The sequence below is a fragment of the Lithobates pipiens genome, unplaced genomic scaffold (assembly GCF_037356315.1).
Source record: "Lithobates pipiens isolate NorthernLeopardFrog02 unplaced genomic scaffold, aLitPip1_a1.2 Scaffold_16, whole genome shotgun sequence".
In the NCBI taxonomy this organism is placed as follows: domain Eukaryota; kingdom Metazoa; phylum Chordata; class Amphibia; order Anura; family Ranidae; genus Lithobates; species Lithobates pipiens.
This window is the reverse complement of record NW_027507748.1, coordinates 324,386,846-324,408,661: the sequence shown is the minus strand read 5'-3', so window position 1 is coordinate 324,408,661 and position 21,816 is coordinate 324,386,846. Positions and strand designations below refer to the sequence as shown.

At 40.7% G+C, this 21,816-nt stretch overlaps 1 protein-coding gene across 2 annotated transcripts in view; it reads right to left on the bottom strand.

Annotated features, from left to right (window-relative positions):
- ZMYM4 (zinc finger MYM-type containing 4) overlaps positions 1 to 21,816 on the bottom strand; it is a 191,873-nt gene that overhangs the window by 16,649 nt on the left and 153,408 nt on the right. For both annotated transcript variants that reach the window (XM_077481731.1, XM_077481730.1), the window contains exons 20-23: positions 16,673 to 16,852; positions 8,560 to 8,654; positions 4,935 to 5,106; positions 3,385 to 3,536 (exon numbers count right to left, since the gene is read on the bottom strand). In XM_077481731.1, the coding sequence (XP_077337857.1) occupies positions 3,385 to 3,536; positions 4,935 to 5,106; positions 8,560 to 8,654; positions 16,673 to 16,852 (599 nt within the window). The remainder of the gene's footprint in view (positions 1 to 3,384; positions 3,537 to 4,934; positions 5,107 to 8,559; positions 8,655 to 16,672; positions 16,853 to 21,816) is intronic.

Below are 21,816 nucleotides of genomic sequence, written 5' to 3'. Positions count from 1 at the left end.
GATCATAGAAACGCAAGAATGTGAGGTACAGAGTAATCCCTGAGGTTGACACCAAGCAGAAAAAAAACAAAAACAAAAAAAAACTATCAGGTACAGTAGAGATTTCATGAAGTGGATTTTCTGTGTCTAAATAAGGTACGAACAGAGTACGAAACCCCTGTCTTTCAAGGCCTAGGTCTCAACAGCCATGCTGTTAAAGTCAGTGACTGAGAAGGATGAGGAGTCAGGGGATGTTCCAGATGTTCTAATAGCTTTGTGTACTGGACTGGTTTCTTCTGGGCCAGTTAAGTGGGATGAGAGCCACCGATTTCTAATCTTTCTCTATTTTGCAGAGCAACTGAGGAAGAATCTGCACCAGATAGAAGACATATTATCCAAAACGAAGTCCAGAAAATTACCAGGGCATCCAATCCCAGTGCTGAAGGATACTTGGTTCTGGCCACAAAGGGTTAACTTCTTGTTGAACTTGAAAGACAGGATGTCTGCATTTGGAGTCGCCCATTTTTGAGACAGGAGACTGAAGATGATGGGGTAAGGTGACCATTCCCCCAATCCAGGCCGTGATGGCTAAGGAAATCTGCCTAATTGTCCACACCTGGAATATGAACATCAGATTGCAGTGTTTCTCAACCCAGGAGATAACCAGACTTGCCTCTTAAGGGTGCCCGATTCCTGTTAATCAACTGATAATTGATACTACTGTAATCCGATTGCATCTTGATCGTGTGTTCTTGCAGGGGAAGAGGGGTCCAGTTACATAGAGCTAGTTTTATGGCTGCAACTTCCAGTATGTTCAGGGGGAACTAGGTTCCCCCAACCATGAGAGCCTGGAATACTCCTCCCACAAGCCTGTGAGGCTTGGAATCTGTGGGTACCACCATTGATGAGTATGGAAGAAATGACTGTCCCATTTCAAAGGCTAGATAGGAAAATCCACCAGACTAGAAAGTTCCTTGCTTGACTGAAGAGAAACATAGGAAGAGCGAGCGAGTTTGTTCTAGGCCAACAGAAAGTTGAAGAGGCCTTAAGTGAACCATAGGGACCAGGAGCCTCAAAGAATCTCATTTGATCATAAGCTGAGCATATGATCTTCTGGAGGAAAGTCTGTTTGCCTGAAGGAAAACTTTTGCCTGGGCCTTGTCCACAAATGAGGGGAAGGCTAAAGGGCAGACTTTTGGAAGCCGATTACCCAGTTGACAGTGAAAAATCTAGGTAATCTTTTAGATATTTACAGATAAATTTAAAAGGAAAAGAATGCTTCAGCAGGTTCAGGTACCCAGAACTCGTGACGAGTTTATAAGAGGGTGAATAGGGAAAGTACTTTTGTGAATACTCTAGTGGGGGCAAAGGACAGAACGAATGGAGGCATGAAAACTTGAAGTGCTTGCCTCCTATTGCAAAGAACAGAAAGCACTGATGAAGTGGGTTAATGGGAATATGTGGAGAGGCATCTTGAATGTCTACTGATACCAAAGCCAAATATTACCCTTGTCTCAGATGCAATAACTGACCTTGCAAAATCCATTTGAAACTTTAGAATGAGTATCCTCCATTGGGATTTGGGACTGTGAACTGGTTTTAACAGAATTCTTTGAACCTGTCCTCCAAAGGGACTGGAACAAGCACTCCCTAGGACAAAAGATGGACAGTCTGCAAACTGGACAGTTTGGGTAGATTATGGCTAGTTTGAGTTCCCATTTTGAAACCACAGACCGAATCCATTAGGTCTAGGATGTCTGTGACCAAGAAGAACGCAAATTGCAACAGAGATCGCTCCACCAGCAAGAGCGAGGGTGTCCGTTCATTGTGGTGAAGACTGTGGGGTAGACTTGGTGGACTTTGTATTACAGGTCTTGTGCTGAAAGGAAATGTTGAATTTTGGCTATGAAGTTGAGGCTTGGGAAGGGCGCTTAGTTCTCTTATTTTAGAGGAGGTAGGAACCCCACAGAGGGGGGTTTTGGATTCTTCCATTGCGGAAGATTATTTCCTCAACTTGTCAAGCGCATCACCAAAGAGGAAGCCTTCTTCAAATGTGAGGCATTTTTTTTTCTACACAGGCATCATCTATCCAGGCTTTTAGCCATAATATTCCACACATATAGACAGAAATGTGAACCATTCTGGAAATGTCATGACTTGTTCTAGGGCATCAATATAGAAAAAGGAGGGTGAAAGACTATGTCTGCAAGTGTGCTGTTAGAGCTAGGTCCTGGAAAACAGGATCCTGTTCATTGCCCTAGTCATTCTAAATAGCTACCAGCAGTAGCTATTGCCAGTTGCCGGGCTAGACCTGCAAGAGTAAAGAGACCTTTTAGAGCATCTCAAATTGTCTGCATCTGACGGAACATCTTCTTTAGGGAAAGTAAGATAATTAAGACTGAGATGGTAAGATATAATACTGGAACAGTCCACTTTTTGGGGAATTTCTTCAGCTGAATATAACGCATCAATAATTCTCAGAGGGCTTTTCAGGAGTAACCCAACTGTGAAATTGTTCATTTTATTTGTTCATGAATGGGGAATGCCTTTTTAGACTTTGCTGGTCTCAGTACCTAGAGGGGCATGGCGAGAGAGGAGAATCAAGTGGGGCTTTTGCACACGGCAGAAATTGGCATTTCTACGTTGGCATGCATTTTGCGTGTAGTCATAACATCAGGTTTATCAAAGCTTCTCACACTCCATGTCAAGTGTATTAGAGAGATTGTGTACATCTAAGCAAAATAGTTACAGAAAAATACATTGTTGACTTGAGTGCTTTTAGCCTTACTATATGTATTTTGGATAATTTAATATCTCAGTCAGAGGATATAATGGAAAAGAGATTGGCTGAATGATGGCAGACTAAGCCGAGCACATATGTTAAGAACACGCCAATGTTATATAGTTAGTCAGGTTGAAAAAAGACACAAGTCCATCCAGTTCAACCACAAAAAAAACAAAAAAAAAAAAACAATGATTATATTATATATATATATATATATATATATATATATATATATATATATATATATATATATATATATATATATTAAATATCATACCAGCCCATGTACCCAATTCTATACCCACAGTTGATCCAGAGGAATGTGATGCACTTCTAGTGTGGTTAGAGGACCTAGGGTCAATATCATTCCTGTTGTTGATATTGCATGCAAGTAAAATAATGCACGTGACTCCTGCATTTCTTTTCTTCCTGCGGACCACAACTATAGACAAGCTAGCCAACTGTAAATTACGACATAATATGCATATCAATGACCATGCAACTTTTATTTTGTTAAGTCTTCCTATAAGTAACAAACTTCACTACTCTTTTCCTATGTAACATAAAAGTATGGATGGACACTGTTGGCAATGGATGTTAAACTCACTGCTATCATTTACCTGCTGAATTCCAAGGCACAGATATAGGATGCTGTCTGCATTGTATTTTTCTCCATTTGGCCGTTGTACCTCCTGAATAAACTGGCACAAACCATAACTTAGTTCAGCAAAGGTGCATGATAGAATATCTTCTTTTAACTTTACAGGTCGCACTAGAAGGGAAAGGGAAGGAAATATAGAATTTTAGAGGATTAAACAATATTCTTAGGTAAACGTACCATACACATCATATCATAGAAACCTAGCATAGAAATGCATATTTCACCAATTTTCTAGTAGGCAAACACTAAAAATTGTACAACAAAAAAACTAAGGACACTGCTAATGGGGGGGGGGGGGGGGGTACTACAGTGGAGGGGGGTGGCATAGAACACTGCTATGGGGGGGCAGAAAACACTATGGGGGGGGCAGAGGACATTGCTATAAGGGGGTGGGGCAGAGGGTACTACAGTGGAGTGGGATGGCAGAGGATGTGTGTGGGTAGAGGGGCATAGTATAATACTGTGGGGGGTTTGATGGGACAACTACGTGAAAAAGGATGTGTGGCATAGCATAGTACTGTTGGGGGAGTTATTTGAAGTGGGCATAAGACATGTGTTTTTATTGGAGGCTTTTTTTCTTTTTAAAGGGCGACGGCAAGATTGATTACGCAGGGAATGACTGTTTAATAGGAGCCTTTATACATGACAATATCTTGTTTATGTACTGCTGCTGTACCCCACTAGTTTTCTCAGGAGAGGAAGCCTTATCTGGGACACAGAATTGCTGGGACTGAGGCATGTGTAATTTACTCCCCCTAGTCGAGATTTTTAAGGCATATAATGTTTTTAATATTTTTGGAAGAAAAAGTCATAGGTGGACTCTTTACAGTTCCTAGGCTTCTTCCCTTAACTTCCACTCCTTTGGACCTGTATAGCACCACTCAGGAGCAACTTTAGGTAATGTAGCAAGACCAAAAAGTGTCCTGGTTCCTGGAGTCCAGCCCAAAAGGCGTTACAGGAAAAATCTTGTTCTTCTATGCAAGGCCCAGGTACCATCCTGTGGCCTCAGTGGCTTGGATGGATCCGGTTGTGGAGGTTATTTAAATCCAGCATCTTCACTCGTGACCAACACCTTAAACACTGGCGAAAAAACAGACGTGCTCCTGGAAGGAGTTATATAGGAAGTGAACAACTTCCTGTATTGGGTATACCAGTGTCCATCACCTGAAGGTGGCCCATAACCCATTAAGTAATTACTTAAGGCTCTGTGTCCCATGATGTACGATAAAGAAATGCATGCATGCATGTCAACCCTGGTAAAACTCAGTTCTGAAGTGAAAACTACCACTACTTCACATTATTAAAGTGTTTTAGTAGACCATCCAATGGGTAATCCAATGTAGACCATTTCTTGTGAACTTGTGTCAATAAGCCTACCCTGCTTGCCCACTACACAAAGAACACAAGACATGTAAAGAGGTACAAACATCTCCTTTACAGTAAATGTATGAAATTTGGTGCTACGGTTTATCATATACACTGGTTACCCGATTTACTTATTGACTTTACCTCCAAACTTGATGTCTTCTGGCTCCTCTTGAGAGTTTTTCCACCGTACCCAATTCCTCCAAGCATTTACCCCATACATATATTTTAATGTGGAACCTAAAACCGAACATCCAGGATATGAACCCTGAATAAGGTTTCGTGGTTCTACAGCTACTACTGACTTTTTGCGACCCTATAAAAAAAAAAAAAAAAAAAAAAAAAAAAAAAAAAAAAATTAATAATAATGCCGTGAACTGTTAAAGTTAAATCTGTGCTCAGTTGATTTGCTTTCATATAACAGCATCATCTGTACAATAATATAAATGATCCACAACTGAATTTAATTGGTCTGATGGAAGGTTTCTGTGCTCAAAGACAATGCTTAGTGCCAACTTTCAACGCAATGTACAGACCAACATGGTAACAGTATTGAATTGGTCACGTGCCAGCTTTATACCTGAAGTAGTCATTGTAATGTGTGCATGTATGAGGGAACCCTTCACCTTAAATGGAACCCAGAACAGAGTACAAAGTTTCCACTCACATTTGTACAGTAATCAATGCCATTGTATAGCATTGATTACTGTATTAATGCCAATGGTCCCAAAAAATGTGTCAAAATAGTTTGATGTGTCTGCCATAAAAATCGCAGATCACCATTACTAGTGTTAAAAGAAAAAAAATTATAAAAATGTTATAATCTCCCCTATTTTGTAGACACTATAACATTTGCGCAAATGAATCAATATACGCTTATTGCGATTTTTTACATATCTGCCTAAACTGAGGGGATATATATTATAGCAGCTGGTATAAAGTGCAGGTGCAATCTGCAAGCAAACAATGCGCACACAAATGTAAACACACAACTGGGAAAAAAGTGCACAAGTGCAAATAGTGCCAGAACCACACAATAAATTTGATTAAAATATATAAACCTAACCATTACATGGTGCCACCATATACATAGAACACAAATAAAAATAAAAATAGAAAGTGCATACCAATGTGACAAAAAAATTGAAAAAAGTAAATAAAAAAATGAGAATATATATATTGCATACACCATATGATTGTTGTCGCTATATAATAAACATTAAACAGTCTTTTGTAGCAACCTGTGTTAGGCTTTGATGAGAAAAATTACTGATGGTCATTAGATAGATGCAAAACGACGTGATCTCCAGTGATCAAACATGCTTCTACATCTAGCCACGATTCTGAATCATGCATAGGTGAAATCCAGAAACCCCTTATGGTAATGAGCTCACCTTGGAGTGTGTGACTAGCTTTTACACAAAGTCAAATAACGCATATGAACCACCATGGGTTTCTCAGCTGTTTCCCTGGATCAGAAGTTTCTTCAATGCAGTATTCAAAAAGTGTATGAAAAAAAAACAAAAAAAACTGATAGTTCAATGTCGTTTTAAAATTTTATTACACACAAGTTAAAAACTGCTCCCCCGCCAGGGTACTCACATGTATAAAGGTGAGTCAGGGCACCGTAGTTCAAAGAGCCTAATAGATAATGAAAACAGTATGGGGGGGGTATGGCTTGTATTTCCTCTAGGCAGGTATACTGTCTCGCGCCGTCCTGGTCCCTCACCTACACGTGTCGATACTCCGGGTGTGGTGTATCTGAGGAACCCCCTGAGAGGTCAGGATGGACGGTCGGACGAATGGAGTGAGAGACAGTATACCAGCCTAGAGGAAATACAAGCCAAACCCATACTGTTCTCAGTATCTATTAGGCTCTATGAAGTATGGTGCACTGGCGCACCTTATACATGCGAGTCACCCAGCAGAGGAGCAGTTTTTAACGTGTGTGTAATAAAATTTTAAAACGATATTGCACTATCATTTTTTTTCCCTTTTCCATGCACTTTTTGAATACTGCATTGAGGAAAAAACCCACAGTGGTTCATATGCATGTTTTGACTTAGTGTCACACGCGCCAAAGCGAGTTCATTACCATAAGGGGTTTCTGGATTTCACCTATTCATGATTCAGAATCACAGCTGGATGTAGAAGCATGTTGTCAATTTGATCACTGGAGATCATGTCGTTTTGCATCTCACCACCATCAGTACTTTGTTTCTCATCACAGCCTAACACAGGCTGCTACAAAAGACTGTTTAATGTTTATTATATATGGACAATCATATGGTGTAGTATGCACTTGCACATACATATATACACATTATATATATATATATATACATATATATATATATATTTTTTTTTTTTTTTTTCCTTTTATTTACTTTTTGCAATTTTGTTGTCACATTGGTATGCATTAAGCACTTTCTAATTTTATTTGTGTTATATGTATATGGTGGCACCACATAATGGTTAGGTTTATATATTTTACTCAAATTTATTGAGTGTGGTTCTGGCACTATTTACACTTGTGCACTTTTTTTCCAGTTGTGTGTTTACATTTGTGCGCGCATTATTTGCTTGCCACGGATTGCACCTGCACTTTATACCAGCTGTGCGTTTATTATTTATGCACTTTATTACTCACCTGTGCATCTATATTTATAGAGCAAGGCACGGATTATTAGGTATAGGAACTATCCAGCGCAGCATATTTTATTTTAATTTTATTATGCACGTATGTATGAGACGTGTTTAACGTTTTCAGCTTGATAGAGGGATATATAGTTAGGAGGGAGCTTTTTAAGGCTCGCAGGATTATTTTTTTTTTTATTATAGCAAAAAGTAAAAAATAATGAGTTTTTTCAAAATTACCGCTCTTTTTTGTTTATAGCGCCAAAAAAAAAAAAAAAAAAAAAAAACGCAAAGGGGATCAAATACCACCAAAAGAAAGTTCTATTTGTGGGGGGGGGGGGGGGGAAAGCCAATTTTGGTTGGGTACAACATTGCACGACCGCGCAATTGTCAGTTAAAGCAGCACAGTGCCGAATCGCAAAAAGTGCTCTGGTCAGGAAGGGGGTAAATTCTTCCAGGGCTGAAGTGGTTAAACAATCAAACTGAGTAAGAATTTAAATTAAGATTGTTCACAAATACAAGAGCAGTACACAAATGGTAAAAAAAGGCTCCGGGACACTTTGTACTCGGCACTTAAAAAATTATGCTTATGTTGTTGAACCAAACCTAGAGTAAACATTGTGGCTTTTAATGTGCCAATGTAAAATGTTCTCAGTTCCTGCAATAAATGAGAGAAGATTATTCATAAGAGTTGTGCCTTTTCATATTCATCACCTTCAAGGCAGATGCTATTCTTTAGCCAAGAGTGGTCATAATATGGCAACATTTATGCACAATGATCACTTCTTAGTCCTTATGGATAAGGCCAATTAAACAGAGAGAGATGCATACCAAATAAGTGCTTGCATTTGTGAAATAAGAAAAACAAAACAAAAACACGCGTCACAGAAAACAAACACGACTGTTACCATTTGAACCTGAAAACAAACTCAAAATATTGCAATTGCATACATATTGCAAAATATTCATTTGTCTATTGCTTATATGAATGCTAAGTATGTCCTCAAATTAAAAACTGAATCAGCCATCTACTCAGGAGCAGAATATCCCCAAAAACCCTAATAATCCTCTGGATACATTTGAGTTCCTCCTTTACTAGTAGGATTAACATGGATATGAGGCTCCCACTTACCCGTCTTTTGGGTTGGGGAAATCCATCTCTGTGTTTTCGCCTGCCTCTGGACCGGCCAAATGCACTGGAACCTTTATTGAGTGGGTCAAATGATTCTGTAAAATTAAAAGAATAGGTATTAATGTGCAGTGTTGCTTTTCTGCTACTGAATAATATTCTATAACACATTTGTCACCAAAATTCATTCAGCGGTGGTCTGTTATATGCTTCAAAAAGTGGGGACAACTGTGATGTAATGGAAAGGCTACAATGTAAAGGGGAGGCAAGGGGGATTATGATGTAAAAGGGGGATGTGAGGTAAAGAGGGCTGCTATACTGTACAAGGTGGGGCTGTAGAAGAGGCTGTGATATATTGGGGGGGGGGTGATGTGATGCACAGGGGGTGAGGTTTGCTTTGGTGTAAAAGGAAAGGGCAGCTATGAAGGGAGAAGACTGCAATGTAAACCGGTAGAGAAAGTAGATAGGTAGGGTGCTCTGGATAACAAAAAAAAAAAAAAACGTGTGTGTGTGTGTGTGTGTATTATATATATATATATATATATATATATATATATATATATATATATATATATATATATATATATATATACATACATATACATATACACACACACAATTATTGCACTCTTCCCTTTTAAAAGTATCACAAGCTTTTATTCATTTTCAAACCGGTTTCTATGTTGTTGTTTTTTCTGTCCCATAGCATTGCTGGGAGTTGTGGTCCCATCGGTAACACTTTTGTATTTCACTTGCCATTATGATCCATCTTCAATGTTGTGTAGTCTGTTTCCCCTCTGTGTATATACAGTATCTCACAAAAGTACTGTACACCCCTCACATTTTTTCAAATATTTTATTATATTTTTTCATGTGACACTGAAGAAATTACTCTTTACTACAATCTAAAATAGTGAGTGTACAGCTTGTATAACAGTGTAAATTTTTTTTCCCTCAAAAAAAAAAAAACTCAACACAGCCATTATTGTCTAAACCGCTGGCAACAAAAGTGAGTACACCCCTAAGTGAAAATTTTCAAATTGGGCCCAATTAGCCATTTTCCCTCCCCGGCGTGATTTGACTCAGTATTAACTTTTCCCTATGTGGTACTCATGAAATAGGGTGCAGAAATGAAGTGTGTTCATAGAGCTCCCTGTTCACACCGGTGCAACTTGTCATGCGATTTGACAGTTAAAACTTGCATGAAAAAAAAAAATCACACCCTTTTTGTGGCTATGGAACCGTTCAAATCAGTGCAACTCTAAATTGCATCGGTTTGAAAAAAAGAAATACGATTTTCAAATCGAAAATATTTGCAAAAGGTTCCTGTACTATTTTTGGTAAATTCATTGACATACGTGCATGAAGCCGCACAGATGTTGGCAAGCCGCACATGAAAGTAGTGTGATTTCAAAGCCGCATTCGTTGTGACCAGGGGCAGAAAGATGCATAGTAATCAAGGTGTCAACCGTTTTGTAGCAAAGTCCTCAAAAAGGGTGGGAGGAAGTGTCTTAGTATTTTATAAGGGCTATAGGCAGAAGTGGTGTTAATAGTTTGACCTGTGTGTGATGTAACATCTAGTCATCCACCAAAAACTGCGCTCCGAATAGTGGAATTTTTACTAAGTTTGAAAGTTTAAACACTCCACAGTGAAAATTCAACCTCAAATTACAGGTTTTAAAATAGTTTTAACAGAAAAATGAATACTATACAGGAGACCCTAATAAGTGTACCACAAGAAGTGGAGATAGCAAGTTTCATACTTACTACAAGGGCTCATGTACACTACAGCTTCTAAACTTTAGCTTCAAAAATCAACTCCATAAAAGCCTATGTGTCTATGCACGCATAGGCTTCTACAAGAGTTTAAAAGCTGCTGTGGTTAGTGAAGGTTCAACCGTCCTCTCCTGAACGCAGAAGAATTGCGTTCAGGTTAGGAACGTTTTGACCGCTGACCTCAAAATTGCTCCCATTTTGAAACTTTTTCCCATGGCCAGCGGCCATCCTAGTCTGTGTACACATGAGTCCTAAGGCTACAGTAACAGTCCAATAACAGTTTGAACCTCTCTTACCTTTCCATGCTGCTGGTCCCTGTATGGGTCCAGGCTTGCTTGCGAGCTGGGGAGTGGGGGGTGTTCAGGGTCTGGGGACCATAGGAATAGCCCTGGACCTGTATAGTACCCTGCGGCTAACTACATTCACTCCACTCAGTGCAATGGTGGGAGTCCGATCTAAATGCACGGCTTCAGGGCAGTCTTTAAGGCAGGGCAAAAAAGGGGCAGTTGCCCTGGGCCCTGTCGTTGTTGGGCCCAAAGCAGCTGCCTCATATTTGCCAACTATTCCAGTTTAAATTCCACTTGTCCTTTGAAGTTTTAGTCCTGTGCTGTGTCCCAATATCTGTGTGAATTGCTGGTACTAATGCTGCCCAGCTCTGGCACTATTGTTGTGTACAGATGACTCACCCGCAGACCCTGTGTTTACATGTAAATAACAGGCATTCAAATGTAAATAGCGGCGGCATTCATAAGTAGCTGCTGCCAGCGGCACGGATATGTAAATAAAGGTGGCATTCATATTTATATCATGCCCCCCTGCAGTGAGGAGATGATGTGCTGTAACCTCTAGCAACCAATCAGTGAGCAGTAATACTGTACCGTAATCTCTAGGAACCAATTAAGCAGAAATCATTTGCTGTAACCTCTAACAACTAATCAGTGCGCTGAAATGTGTGCTGTAACCTCTAGCAACCAGTCAGTAAGCAGCAATGATCTGCTTTAACCGCTGGCAACCAATCACAATTGCTGCCTGATCTGATATAGTTAATGTGATTTTAAGTCTAGCTGCTATTTCTTGTATGTGTCAGAGCAGGTGGAGAGTGAAATTGAACGGGGGGCAAGAAATTTTTTGCCCAGGGCCCAATCAATATTAAAGATGTCCCTGCACGGCTTCTACGGGTATAGTTACTAGTTATAAATATCTCCATAAGGGAGAAGAGGTGCATCACCTAAGGACAGTAGCAAAAAACAGGTCCACAGAGTGTGTTTGTATTATAGGGTTGCGCCCAAGGGAGCATGTTCAAAGCTTTGCCAGTGTTCAGCCAGCCTGTGTCCTGTACGATCTATTTAAATAGGTAAAGTATTTGCAGATCTAAAATGCAATGATAAACTGTTGCATTAATACCGTATAACATGTTCTGTAAAAGAAAAACATTAAAACTAAATTTGAGCACAAACACGCAAATCATTACCTAATTTTTATTACAACACCACAGAGGCAGTTATGCTCAGTAAATACAGTAGATATCAAACATTAAATAAATGTAAAAGGTGAGATGAGATTGTGCTGAGTAAATAGACACCTTAAAGTTGTGCATCCTTGTGAAACAATAACTTCAGTATTTAAGATTTTCAATAGGTGGGATTTTATACGGGAATTCGATCGCTTTGCTAAAGTAACTTCAAAGTGAACTATATTAAATCAGAAGCATTAAATATTACATTATTAAAGAATACTGTGGAACTCCTTAAAAATAATGTCTCCTTTAAATGGCAGACGAATGCAATTAAATACCTGGGAACATTTATTCTCAGAGAAATAGAGAAGCTTCATGAGCTTAACTATCTCCCCATAATGCAAAAAATAGTAAAGACACTCCAACAATATAAGGAGATTTTTGTTTAGAATAAACATTATAAAAATGGATATACTGCCAAAGATTCTTTACATATTTCATACTATCCCAATATTCCCTTCAACAAATATCCTGAATCAACTAAGTAAGGCCATAGAGAGTTTTATCTGTGCGGGCAGGCCTGCTAGAATCAGCAGAGATGCATTAAATTGGTTAAAAAAAAGATGGAGGCCTGGCCCTCCCGGATTTATTGTCATATCTTAGATCAGTGTTTATAACTAGGATTGTGGACTGGTTTCACAATGTGGGGTGCAAACGGTGGGTGAAACTCGAGGAGGAGGTCACAGCCATTAGATTGACGGTATTGCCATGGATAAGGGAAAATCGTCCCCCTGTGGGGGATGTGCCATTCCCGGTTGTAACATTGAAAGTATGGGATAGACTGCTGAGACGGGGGATAGGGTCATCGTATATAAGCCCAATGACCCCTCTTTTCAGCAACCCAGAATTTTTACCAGCATTAGAAGCGAGAACCTTCTTGAAATGGCAGAAAAAGGAAGACACTAGGTTGGTAGAGATAATGGAAGAGAATAGACTCCCTTCACTGGACACCCTGGGTATGGAAAATAAAGCTAAATGCATGCAGTATCGGCAGCTCCAAAAATATATCTCATCTCTAACGAAAGAGGGCATAGTGGACAGACCATTGACAGATCTTGTAAAATTATTTCTAAAAGAACAGAAACCAACACATACTCTATCTAGTGTATATAGATATCTAATTTCAAAAATTAATGTGCAGGAGATAACATGGGAGGAAGAATTGGGGATTAAAATCCCCAGAGGAAAATGGAAAAAAGCAATTACATTAACACATAAATTATCAATATCTAGTAGACACAAAGAAAGTAATTATAAAACATTAGCCAGATGGTATAGATGCCCAGTAGACATGTATAAGATAAGTCCCAAGAATGAAGAGATATGTTGGAGATGTCGTGGGGCAAAGGGTACAATGTCACATATCTGGTACTACTGCCCTGGGGTCCAGCTCTTTTGGGAAAAATATATACGGTTGTGACAGGAGTGCTGTTACAGCCGGATATACCAATATCAGTATTGTCAATGATCCCAGGATCAGTCAAGAATATAAATAAAGGTATCCTAAAACACTTCCTGATTGCATTACGAACTATCATTGCCAGGAAGTGGAAAAGGTATGACCTTCTATAGAGGAGTGGGAGCGGGAGTGTGAGATGGGCGAGATGTGCTCCCTGGGAGGAGAGGATGGTGATTGAAGGATTAAAAAAAACACAAATAACGTGGCAGATTTGGAAAGAATTTAGTGCCTTACAGTCTTTGTGGAGGGGTATATAGGACAAAGGCTTAAGTAGAGAAGTGAGGAGAATGGAGGTTTTTTTCTTTGTTTTGGTAGGTGAGCAAGTTGGTGTGAATGGGGTGAGTTGGTGTGAGATATTAGATGAATGAGAGTGACAAAAAGGGATTTAACATATTAATAAGGATATGGATTTAATAAGAGAATAAATTTGATAATAGGCAAGAGGAACTGACCAATGATTTGATTGGGACAGTGGATTGTAATCCATATGCATGAATAGTATATATGTGGATATGTAAATGTCGTATAAAAATTTGTCAAAAATGTTTTGTTAAATAAAGATTATATATATATATATATATATATATATATATATATATATATATATATATATATATAAAAGTTATGCATCCTTGTGAAACAATAACTTCAGTATTTAAGATTTACAATAGGCGATGGTTTAAAAGCCCCAACAGGTCATCAGGTTAGAGTTAACTATAAATAGTGGCAGGTGTGTGAAGAGATTTATACCATGTACACCCCCTGATGTCTCACAGGCTTTCATTGAAGCTTGTGCCAGCGAGCTTGTGCTCCTCTATGGCCTCTGCTGAGGAAAGTGACAATCTTAACCAGAAGTGGCATAATGCACATCACTTTGGTGTTTATTCTAGCAAAGGGAGATCAGTGGGGAGATCTCTGGTTTCCATTCCCTCTACCTAGTAACATCTGCCACGGCAGTGGACTTGTTAGACTTACATGCACCTGCGATACCAAACATATGTTGAGAATCTATCATTTATGTAGATGTGTGTTTGTGTATTTATTTTTTTAATCTGTTTATTGGTGTGTTTGTGTAGTTCAGTTGGGGTAGGGAATGAAATTTAAACATTTAGTTTCCCTCCCCATTAAGCACTGTCAATTTTTTTTTCCACCTAACTTTACTGAAATGACTTTTTTTTTAGATCGCACTGGACTAAATTGCATGGCGCTAGTTTAAAAGTGGATGTAAACATGATTCATGAAATTTGACGCAAGCACAAATATCTGTAGTGTTTACTTATCTTTTTCCAAAGCCCTAAGTCCCTGTCTTTCTGCTGCTCCATTCTTCTGTTATTAGCATAACTTCTGACAAGTTCTCCAACAACTAAATAGAACTAGCCTGAAATTTGTGTCGGGGTGGGTGCTATAAACAGATTAGTAGAGAGCTGGTCTATTTAAAGCACAGCTCTACACATTCCTTCCTTCCTTCCTCTGCCTATGTGTAGCAGGGGTGTGTGCCTTTCCTCTAATCAGCTGTCACATAGTATGCCAAGACTTCACTCCCAGTCCTGAAAAGGAAGAAAATAATTCTAACTAGAGGTCGACCGATATATCGGCCGATATTTGTCATTTTTTAATTAATCGGCATTGGCCGATTGAGCTGATAAAAAGGCAGATTTAGAACTACAGCACAACTTGGAAAGGACTTCTGTAATAGAAGTCAATGCAAGTTGCCTGAGTCTTCATAGAAGCACTTGTTTCCTCTCTGGGCAGTCTGCCAAGAAAAGAGCAAAAAGATACAATGTTTACACTTGAATGAATGAACTCAACTCAGTGTGTAGAGTTCTCAGTTTAACCATTTAAAGACTAAATCTTTTCTGACACTTGTTGCTTACAAGTAAAAGTCCTGTATTTTCTGCCAGAAAATCACTTAGATCCCCAAAAATGTATATATATATTTTTTAGCAGAGATCCTAGGGAATAAAATAGCGGTTGTTGCAATATTTTATGTGACACGGCATTTGCACAGAGGTCTTTCAAATGCAATTTTTTTGGGGGAAAAAAAAAATACACTAAAAAAAAAAAAAAAAAAAAAAAAAAAGAAAAAAAAACCTAACAGTAAGGTTAGCCCCCTTTTTTTTCGTCCAAAAGTTTTGACTGTTTATTTTGTAGGCTGCTTTCACACTGGAGCGGGCAGGCGTTGATGGTAAAATGCTGCTGCTTTGCCATCATTTTAGCGGTGCTATTCGGCTGCTAGTGGGGCGCATATAACCCAGCTAGCGGCTGAAGAAGAGGTTAAATGCGCCCGTGAAGCACCGCTGCCAAATCGCATTGTATGCGCTTCGGCAGTGGTGCCCATTAATATCAATGGGAAGGAGTGGTGGAGGAGAGGTATACACCACTCCAAACGTGCTGCTTGCAGGGCTTTTTTTTTTTTTTTTTTTTTAACATCCTGCCAGCGCATCGCCTCAGTGTGAAAGCACTCTGTCTTTCACACAGACTGCAGGGGAGCCATTTTGCAGGCACTTTACAGATGCTATTTTTAGCCCAAAAGTGCCTAAAACGCCCCAGTGGGAAAGGTGTCTGTTTTATGAGATGAAGGGGATAAAATAAATAAAATCGGCCTAACACATCGGCAAAAAAAATCGGCATTATATATCGCCCGCCATGATTTCTAAATATCGGCATCGGCCAGAGAAAAACCCATATCGGTCGACCTCTAATTCTAACACGTTGTGCACTTTCTAAAGAATACAGTAAGCTGAAGACAGCAGATATTTTAGGTACTTATATAGCGCTGTCAATTTACATACCCATTATACATTCACATCAGCCCCTACCCTCAAGCTTACACCTCTAACTCACATTCATACATATACATACTAGGGCCAATTTAGACAGGATCCAATTAACCTACCAGCATGTCTTTGGAGTGTGGAAGGAAACCAGAGTACCCAGTGGAAACCCACACAGGCACAGGGAGAACATGCAAACGCCAGGCAGGTGGTGTTGCGGTTTGGAACCTTTTTACTACTAGGTGAAAGTGCTGACCACTACACCACTGTGCCATATGTAAAAATTATATAGGGAGATTGGTTTTGTCTCTGTATCATCTGAGGCTGTTCACTTCACTGGGTATATCTGAGGGTTTACATCCACTTTATTGTGTGCAAAAACACACCAGTTTCCAATGCATAGGGGTGCCATTAAGAATTAATGGCACCTTCATGGGTGTGCCAAACAGCAGCGTGTTTCATGTGTCGGGAATGTGCATGATTGTGAATGCGTTTCCGAGATGCAGTAGTCTGAATCTAGCCTAAAATGTCCAGGTCTGTTGAAATGAAATGCTCCAAATTTTTTTTTTTAAAGAGCTAAAATTGACAAACCTGTTGGGAAGTCTGTCTCCAAGTCCTGCTCAATTCCCACTCTGGACAACTGCTGAAGCTCTGCATCAGTTTCTTGCAAGTTGTTTGACCTTAAAGTATAGTGGTTTAATTCATCCTCCCAGCTGTGTGGCGTAGACACTGCTTCAGATTCCAAGTCTCCACTGTATGTGCTGCCCTGGTCTGTGACAATCAAACACAGCAATGTCAAAATAGCGCTTACCTTAGTATCCAAGACTGGCAATTATGAAAAATAATAATCCATCAATTTTTATGCAGTGCTAGTTGGGTATAGATCTTGGTGATCAGTAACAAGATCTTACACATTTACTGTTTTAAATACAACAGAAGGCAAAAAATGTTTTAGCTTACAGACTTCCAGGTATGGATATTTTTTGTTAAAGTGGTTCTGCACCTAAAAAAAAAAAAAAATTAAAAGCCAGCAGCTACTAATATTGCAGCTGCTGACTTAATAAAATCACACTTACCTGTCCCAGGGTCCAGCGATGTCGGCGGCAGATGACGAGCGATCGCTCGTCTCACTGCTGCCCCCGCCGCCATCCTCTGTCAGGGAATCGGGAAGTGAAGCATGACGGCTTCACTGCCTGGTTCCCTACTGCGCATGTCGTGCCGCGCGTCTCTTCTGGTCCCCCGCTGTCTCCTGGGAACTGTGTGTTTCCCAGAACACAACGGGGGGGGGGGGGGGGGGGGGGGGGCGTCTACCCAGAAGTGGGTGCAGATACCTGGATGAGATTAGCGGAACTTCCCCTTTAGGGTGAAGAACCGCTTTAAGTTTCGTACTGTATGTCTGGACCAATGTAACTATGCATATATACAGTAGCAATCCTGAGAATCCCTCTAGAACAGGTGTCTTGAATTAAAACGTACGGAGGTCTGGTCAGTGAAATTTCCTTCTGGCAGTGGTCACTGAATCTGAGGTTTGTGCTAGAACACCAGTCTCTCCTCTGTACATCAATGTCTTCAGCCTACCCTTTACATCACAGACCCCTCTTCAAATCAGTGTCCTCTCCCCCCCCCCCCCCATCACAGACCCCCTTTCACATCACTGTCACCCCATTAAAGCAGTCCCATACAGTGTTCCCAGTTGCCCTTCACATTGCAGTGCCCCATAAAACAGTGCTCCTTTATATCATGGTGCCACACTCAATGCAAGCCTCCCCTGCACTGTCCTACCTTTGAGAAGGCAGAGGCACTTAGACTGGGGTGTCCTCTTCTGTGTCTCCTGCTCAGCCACTGCTGTCAGCCTCACAGCAGGGCAGGGGGTGGGAGGAGCAGCAGGATCTGCCCACCTTATTCTGTTAACAATTGGCGATTACCCACTTGTTAATCTGAAAAGACTCCCGCTCTCTGTTTGGACAGGACAGTCACTCGATCTATGTCCAAACTGTAGTCCGCCATTTAATGATCCTTGCTCTAGAAGCCAGAAATCACTGTAGTATCACGCTACTGCAGTGATTTTCACTAGCTTCTGGGCCCCCTGCCAAGTGGTTGTCCTGCTGCATTCTATACACAGATGGTCAGCTTCTCGTCATGGGCTCTATTCAGAGATTCATTTGCATGTTCTCAATTAATGCAAAAAGCGTTCAATTGGGAGAGGTGGTTCAGTGACATCACTTTCTCCCTCTCAATCAGAGAATGCTTTACATTCACTGACAAAATGCAAAGCATTCTCTGAATGGTGCCCATCCTGAACAGCCAAACTCCTGTGTTCAGAATGCAGCAGAGCAGCCCCTTGGGAAGTGACCCTGAAAGCTTGTGGTCTTGTGCCAGTAAATCTAGTCTGTTTGGAAGAAGTCAAGGCTGGACTGCCAAAATTACACCTGTGTGTGTACAGAGTCCTTCTGAATTAATTTACAATGAGATTGACTAGAATCCTTTTCACCACTATTTTGCGTAGTAGTCCAAGCAGAATCTCTACTGAAGGGATGGCATAGATCAGCTTCAATGAGTCAAAAGAATTTAAAGAGGAAGTAAACCCTAATGGGTTTACTTCCCCTTTCATTCCCTGCAAAGGTAAAGCATAATGGACTACTATGCATCGCATAGTAGTCCATTATGTGTCACTTACCTGACACAGGAGCCAGCGAAGTCACGCTGTCCCCTGTAGTCCGGCGCATCCATCTTCTAGGTGGGTCTCCTGCTCCACCGCTGTCATTCGGCAAAGCCGCGATGACGTCACTCCTGCGCATGCGCACGGGAGCCGCCACTTGTGGCATATTGCTGTTGACCACGGCGCGTTCAGTGCGCCTGCGTGCCGCTGTCTACGGCGCTCGCACCATAGACAGCGGTGCCTGTCTTTCGGGAAATATCTCCTAAACCGTGTAGGTTTAGGAGATATTTCTTGGACCTACAGGTAAGTCTTAATCTAGGCTTACCTGTAGGTCAAAGTGTGTTGTAAGGGTTTACAACCACTTTAAAGGGCATCAAATGCAAAGAAAAGATGATCCCTGGTCCTGGCTACAAATCTGAAGTCAGTTGTTGGACCTGGGGAGGTAAGGATGTACATATTTGGTTCCGCTCACTGTTGACAGAGTGTGGAAGATCTCAAGGTGGAGAGACAATGCTCCCTGGTGTATGCATTGCACTGGCAGGTTAGAAAGTCTGCCTGCCAACTGTTCATGCTAGAGCTGTGAATGGCAGACAGCTGTAACGTGAAATTATGCGCAGGAGAGTTTCAAATGAATTTCTCTTAAGCCAGATTGACTTCTCATGACCCCCTGATGGTTTATGTAGGCCACTGCTGTGGCATTGTACAACTGCACCTGACTGGGTGACCCCGAAGAAGGAAGATCAAGTGTTGTTGAGAGTCTGATGGCTCTCTTAGGCCAAGAACACTGGTGTTAAAGTGAACTGAGGGATCTAAGGGTCTGCATGTGGGACCTTAAAGTGTTACTAAACCCAGTAATATGAAAAAAGATCAAGTCCAATTTTGGGTGGTCCGGTCAATAGGTTTCTACAAAATCTCATAACACTTCTTTTTCTCTTAAGTAACTGGTACATTCTCTCAATGTGTTTCAATGTGACTGAAGTTGTCACAAAGCAGCCAGTAAATTTGCTTTGTTTTTGAGCTCATGATTGAAGGGTAGAAAGTGGGAAGGCGGCAGAGAAATTCTATTTTGTAACCCTTTAACTCAGGAGTCTAGGATGTCTCAAATCCAGACTGGCACAAATTACAATAGCCATCACCTCACTTGAAACAAAGTATCACGTTTTAGTTAGGGAAAGCGAACTGGCCCCATTTGCTGAGCAGAAGTAGTATTGGATGCAGGAGTTGGAGGCTTCTTTTTTTTAGTGGAAGAAGCACCTTCTACCAGTGACTTCCTGGATGAATTTATCAAGGGATACCTCAGACAGTTGACCAGCAAAAGGCATGTGTAAAAAGTGCTTATTAGAAGCAGGTTCAGCAGACCATGCTTTTAAACCACAAAATCCTGCATTCATGCACAGAGATAAAACACATTCTAGAGACTTTACAAATTACATTCTCTAGCTTAGTCAGACGAAAAAAAAAGGCATTTTATTTTTTTACTTAATTACCTTTTCATAGGACAAATTTCAGCAAAAAGCTTGAGGAGAATGAATATTCTTTCAGGATTAGGTCAATCCTCAATGAACTATCAATTTGTGTGTAGTTAGGAAAGGTCTTTTTTATTTGGCCTGCCTCTAAGTGCCCTTAGGGCAGTGAAGGCGAACCTTGGCACCCCAGATGTTTTGGAACTACATTTCCCATGATGCTAATGCACTCTGCAGTACAAATGTAATTCCAAAACATCTGGGGTGCCGAGGGTCGCAATGACTGCCTTAGGGGCTTGGTTTGGGCGATGGACACTCGAAAACTGCCAGGCAAAGACTAGGCCACAGTTTTTGCTTTATAAATAGCAAGTGTTGAAAAATTGCAGCCCCACTACAATATCTGTATCCCTTTAGCTTTCCTCCATTTCATCTTCAAACAGGTTAGAAGATTCCATCTCTGAGCCACAGACAGAGCGGGAGAGAGAAAGTGTAACATTTTTTGGTTTCTGAAAACCCGAAGGTTCTAGGCGCGCTGAACGCTTTCTGAAGAATTCAGAGAGTGGCAGAAAAATCAGTTTTTGTCAGAGAGGCTGAATTATGTGCACCTGAAAGGGGGCTAAAAATCAGAGGAGGGGAGCAATGTCATAAGAGAGCAATGCTTCGGAACAAGTGAACAGCTATTACCCCGATTGCTTTTTAACTACTTCCCACCCGACCAATGTACATATACGGCCAGGTGGGAGCTCTCTACTTCTGAGTGGACGTTCCTGATCGTCCATCAGAAGTAGGGGGACCGCACGTGCTTGCCCGCGCAGCGGCGCGATGCCGATGCGCCCGTGTCACCCGGACACGGTGCATCTCGGATCGGCAGGAGGGCTCTGCGATTGGCCCTCATGATCACATGACGGCCGTGTCCAATCACAGGCATCATGTGATGTAAACAAACAGCCGGTTGCTAGGCAATCGGCTCCTCCTCTCCTCACACGGAAGTCATCGCTGCAGCCGGCTGGTGATCAGTGAGTATGAGCTGTTTTTTTTTTTTTTTTTTTTACAGATTTTTACTCACTGATCACCAGTCTAGTGTAAACACACAACACACCACACAGTATAAACACAATGTCCCCACATATGTCCCCAAAACATAAAAACACATGTCCCTAATAATAAAAACATGACCACCACATATGTCCCACTAAAATCACATGTCTCAATGATTTATCTGTACACATATGTCCGTGAGCACCTGCACACATTTGTACATGATCATTTGCGTACATACAGTGCCTTGCGAAAGTATTTGGCCCCCTTGAACTTTTCAACTTTTTGCCACATTTCAGGCTTCAAACAAAGATATAAAATTTTAATTTTTTGTGAAGAATCACCAACAAGTGGGACAATTGTGAAGTGGAACGAAATCTATTGGATAATTTTAACTTTTTTAGCAAATAAAAAACTGAAAAGTGGTGCGTGCAAAATTATTCGGCCCCTTTACTTTCAGTGCAGCAAACTCACTCCGGAAGTTCAGTGAGGATCTCTGAATGATCCAATGTTGTCCTAAATGACTGATGGTGATAAATAGAATCCACCTGTGTGTAATCAAGTCTCTGTATAAA